The sequence below is a fragment of the Cyprinodon variegatus genome, unplaced genomic scaffold, assembly GCF_000732505.1.
Source record: "Cyprinodon variegatus isolate N-32 unplaced genomic scaffold, C_variegatus-1.0 Scaffold138, whole genome shotgun sequence".
Taxonomy (NCBI): Eukaryota; Metazoa; Chordata; class Actinopteri; order Cyprinodontiformes; family Cyprinodontidae; genus Cyprinodon; species Cyprinodon variegatus.
The window spans coordinates 38977-44177 of record NW_015150591.1 but is presented as its reverse complement, the minus strand read 5'-3'; the positions used below and the strand labels follow the sequence as shown (position 1 = coordinate 44177).

Sequence of the window (5201 nt, the reverse complement as noted above, 5' to 3'; positions counted from 1 at the left end):
TAGAATAAAAACATTTAGGGCTGTATGCCGATCACTGGGGTGGACCCATCATGCTGTAGGCAGACTTGTCTTTGAATTTTTAGCAATTTCTTTTCTTTCTTTTTTTTGCTGTGGATAAACCTGCCTTTCTGTTAAGGCAAAATATAGAAAGCACTGTTCAGCCTTAAAAATACAGATTATTTCTTTCTTTTTCACAAGCTTGTTCTCCTGAGTTCACAACAAAAATGTTCTGGTCCAAATAACAGAATTTTCCTTATTTCATTGCGGCCTTGAGCTTTAGCTCCTCCTTTTCCTCTCCACTTACAGACACAATTAGGGTTGATTTAAGCCTTGAAGACTGGATGCATGACTCCATCTGACCCTTCAGCACACAGCATAGAAATCTGATCTCAGATAAGAACCAAGTTTCATCCTGAAGTACGGTAGTTCTGCTTTTCTCTCTGCTTTTTGGACATGGCTGGTTTAATGATTCTTCTGTTGGACACGGTACTGTCACGAGTCACTCATCCTTCATCATCTGCTCCTTAAACCTTGGACTTTGCCGATGCATTGATTTGTTCATTACATGCTGGACTGGGAAGCTTACTTTTAAGAGCTGTTGTTTTATGAGATGTTAAACGTTTTATCTCTATCATCTGGAATGTATTTAAAGTAGTTCTGAAAAGCATTTTAGGATCCATCCATGCCTAAAGTTTGATCTTAACTGAGCAGATAATTGCCTCCAGGATGCGGCCCCCATCCTCTTTCATTTCCTGTTCCCCAGCCGGGTGCCGTCCCCCGAGTCCTGCAGTGCCTGTGTTTTCATTTCCATATTCATTCATTTCTCCCTCAACAGAGGGCGCTGTTGTTTTTTGGTTGTTTGGAGCAGGAATGTAAGGCAGTGGCACAGTGACATCATTTAGCAGCAAGCAGCGGCTGCACCGGAGGCGGTGGGTGATTCCTCGCATTCCTGGGATCTGCTGCAGATCGTTCCCATCCTTGAGTTTTACCCTCCTCATTTACATTTTTATTAACGTCAAAACACATTCCTTTGGTCGGCAGTTTTCCTCCTCCTGCTGCGTTACAGCCGTTCTGTTTTTTGTTTCAAATGTGATTCATTACTTTGGTGGGTTTTTTTTGAGAGCTGGCTGTTGTTGCTACGTCAGTATGGCATCCGGCCAGATGTGCTCAAAGGAAAGGGTTTGCTGTAAGCTGACGCTGGCCCTATGCGAGAGAAAGAGCTGACTCCTCAGTACGCCCTGCCAGGGCTGAAAGCCCCGGCTTCCTAAGAGACAGAGGTGGATGCAGAGATGCTGAGTCCCACAGTGATCCACACTTCCTGTCATCACCTGGTGTTGGTTACACTCACATAAGTGGAGATGAGGTTTTAAAAAGTGAATATCACACCCTATTCACTTTTTTTTCCTCTTTTACCAAGAACATCCTCCCCAGTTTTTCTTTTTTGTTGTAGTTTTTTTTTCCTCTCTCATTTATTTCTCCTTTGGTTCTCGACCGCAGCATCACGCTGTAATTCTGCTCTTCTCTCATCTTCTCCTTATCTCCATATCAACCTCTTCAAAAGCTGGAGCTGGAAATGGAACCAAAACAGGAAGCGGCACAGAGGAGCCATGATGGGGGGGGAAGCATGAGTCTGAAGCTTTCAGGACAATCTATGAACATTAGCCGCTTTGTTCTTGTTCTTGACTGATGTAGTTTGGTTAAAAAAACAAATATTTGCTTTAACCAGATTGCAGATTAAACCTGAAGATTTTAGACTGAAATGTGAAAACTATAAAATCACAGTATAAGCATAAAAATCTGAAACTATCTAACATGATCTAAATGCTTTCATTAAAAATAGAAAAAAATAAAATAAAATCTAGTTCTGCTGCTTAAACTATTACAGTGTAGCACTACTTTAGTTTTCACACCTAGGGCTACAGGCTAATATTTTTTGATTATTTTTTTAATATGATATGAAATAGATATCTGCTTATATTCCTCTGGCATGGGAGCTGGCTCTGAGCTCGTCTGCCTGGCTGTGTGTTTCCTGGACGGGACCGCCTTTAACAGCTGCTTTTTGTATCTATGCTTCTGTCTCCTTGAACCCCAGTCAGCCTCGGCAGATGGCCGCTCACACTGAGCCTGGTTCTGCTGGAGGTTTCTTCCTGTTAAAAGGGAGTTTTTCCTCTCCACTGTCGCTACAAGCATGCTTAGTGTGAAGGATTGTATTTGAGTCAATGAGTCAATGCAATCAACTGGTTTTCCTTAGATAGAAAACTTTGATTCAATTTGACTGGATGATCTGGTTGAACTCTAAAGTGCATTGAGATGACATGTGTTGTGAATTTGGCGCTGTATAAATAAACTGAATTGAATTGAATTATAAATGACACATTATGCCACCTGCACTGCAAAAACGATCTAGAAATGAGCAAAAATGTCTTAAATTAAGTATATTTACCATTCATTTGAGTAGGTTATTAAGATAATTTGCCAATGGAATTAGTTTTTTTACTCTTAAAATAAGATAATTAGATAATATGCACTTGAAATAAGACAAGGCAATTGTTTTTTCTTATCTTAAATGTTAATTGTCTTGTTCCACTGGCAAAGTGTCTCACTTACCTCCTCAATTCAAGACAAAATGCACTTATTGCAAGAAAAAATGCCTTATTTACACTTGAGCTCTACTTTTTTGCCCAAAACTGATATTGATTATGTATAAAGCCCAGGGGAAAGGTGGCTCAGTCTGTAAAGCAGACGTCTTCAACATTTTCCAGGTCAAGGTCCCCCAAACGTATGGCGAGATGGAGCAGGGACCCTCTAATTATATATATATATTGTCTGAAATTGTGTTATATCAAACTGGTCTTTATAGTCACTCTATTATAGATGGAGCAATGTAACGAAAGTAAATTCCTTCTGGGATTATTAAAGTATATCTGATTGTGATTCCTGGTTGATGGGACAGGTGTTATGAATGAAATGGTGCCCAGCTTGAAAGAGCTCCTGTGTGTCGCTGAATGTGTGCATTGATGTCTGAAAGACATCTTCTGCCTCCATTTATCTGTTTATCTGTGGAAAAAATTGCAAGGGGGGGATATAAAAAAAAAAATTAGTAATCAACCAAAACTTTAGCGACCCCCGTGCAGTACCTCTCCTAGGGGTTGCTGACCCCCTGTTGAAGACCTCCGCTGTAAAGCATAAAAAGCCCTGTTCCGTATTTGATGACTGGGTTTTTTTTGCGTCGAGGAAATATTTGCAAGATTATTTATCCGTTATGTCAGTGTGAGAAAAGGGAAGGAGAACTGCTTCTGTCTTCCTGACCGGCAGTGTGCAGCGACATAATCACTTGACTTGTTGGGTCCAAACTGTTTTTGATGGGCCCCTCTTTACAAGAAAGTAAACTAAATAACTAAAACCTCCTTTAAATCAGAAAGCTAGCAGATTTAAAATGTAATTGTTTTCAGTCTGTTTATGTCACAATCAGGGCCTTGATGAGAATTTTTCAGGCCGGAATAATAAACAGAACTCTACTGCGTTGTTTTATATCTCTAATCGAACTGAAATGTCAGCAATTAAGTTTAAATCTGCCTAATTAAATAGACTATAAAACTGTTTAGTAAAGGGCCTTCATTTGATATTTGGTATGAATCAGCACTATGAATGATTTGCTTTGAATTGTGGGAAACAAGTTAGGAAGAAAGAGAAGATGTGGTTCTTTTTCTGGCATCTCATCAAAGGACTTTAAACCTCAGGTTTAGTAGGAAGGAACAAACCAAAAGGTTTAAACCTTGTACCTTCGTACTGGTTACTTGCCACTTCCTGTCTAGTTAGAATTATAACCAGTAATAAGTCTGACTAATTTTATTGTGATATATTAGATGTTGTTTATTATCATTGCCTCTGGTTATGATTTGATCTCTAATTTATCTAATAAATGTTTGATCTCATACAAATGATTCTTTATATAAATCCAGGTTGATCTTTTTTTTTTTTTTTTATAAGGACCGCAGTATTTTGTACCGTTTGTTTTTTTTCTGTGTATATTTCCTTGCCAACATTCATTACTTGAATTTCTTTTTTTTTTAAGCTTCATTTGCATTCCTGTCGTTCCCACAGGGCTTCCTGATCGGTGCCCGACCTGAAAATGCGTGCGAGCCCATCGATCCTCCCCCCAGGGACAACTTGACGGGAGCCTTCATCGTCCTCATCAGGAGATTTGACTGCAACTTTGACATGAAGGTAGCAAGTTTAGGCCTGCTGGTTTATGTGAAGTCCTCCATTATGAAGACGCTCACAGCACCATCAAACAAATGTGTCAAATTTAATGAAAACATAGTTTCATATTTTTTCTATCTGTTTATTTAACCCTAAGCTGTTTATTCAAACATCCGGCTTCTACAATGATCTTCTAACGTCAGGCTGCTCTCCTGTCCACTGAATAGCTGACACTGTCTTACTTTACTGTTTATCTCGATCAGCAGGTGGTGTTTTTGGAATTGGTCTTTGCTGCTCAAAGATCGCTCTTGTTGAAGCAGGAAAACAGGAAGTGGCCGTTTCCCTAAATACAGTTTCCTGCATTATTGTCCGGCTCATTCTGCTGCCTCTGGCTTTTCCTGAGGGGTTTTATTTTAATGCTGCAGTTAGAAACTCTGTGAGTTTCAACAGACTCGCAGAGAGGGTGGTAAAGGATACTTGTGGCCTTTATGGGATATTTGTCAGATGAATAAAAGACTCAAGAATGAGAGAGTAATAATGTTCGGATTGTAAAAGGGATAAGGGAAAAAGATTGCATTGGTGCCGCTTCTTTTAAGAAGCTTGGAAACGTTATAAATCAGCCCCGGGTGTGATTTATATTGACAGTTTCTAGGGAATTTAGTCATTACTTGTTCATTTGCATGTTGTTGTTGCCTCAATCCATCATGAAGAGGAAAACTAAATATGCGCTGATCTAAAACGATAAGTTTCCTTCAGAGACGCATCAAGCTGTGCTTGGTACTTGGTTAACCTGTAGTGTCTTACCTACTGGAGACACATTAATGTTCAAAAGGCCAAGCCAACCACCTTAATGATTCAGACCTCAAAAATTTTAATTCAGCATTCCATTAGTATCATTTACTTACCCTCAAAAGCTTTTTTTTTTTTTTATAGTGTTACACAAACCCAGGTTTGCCTGCAGTAGTAATTCATCGTACCATCTTCTTCTCTTCTCTTCT

The 5201-nt window shown here is 39.4% G+C and overlaps 1 protein-coding gene across 2 annotated transcripts in view; it reads left to right on the top strand.

The window, feature by feature from the left end:
* Positions 1 to 5201, top strand: part of rnf13 (ring finger protein 13) — a 50680-nt gene that overhangs the window by 14945 nt on the left and 30534 nt on the right. For both annotated transcript variants that reach the window (XM_015376672.1, XM_015376673.1), the window contains exon 4: positions 4105 to 4227. In XM_015376672.1, the coding sequence (XP_015232158.1) occupies positions 4105 to 4227 (123 nt within the window). The remainder of the gene's footprint in view (positions 1 to 4104; positions 4228 to 5201) is intronic.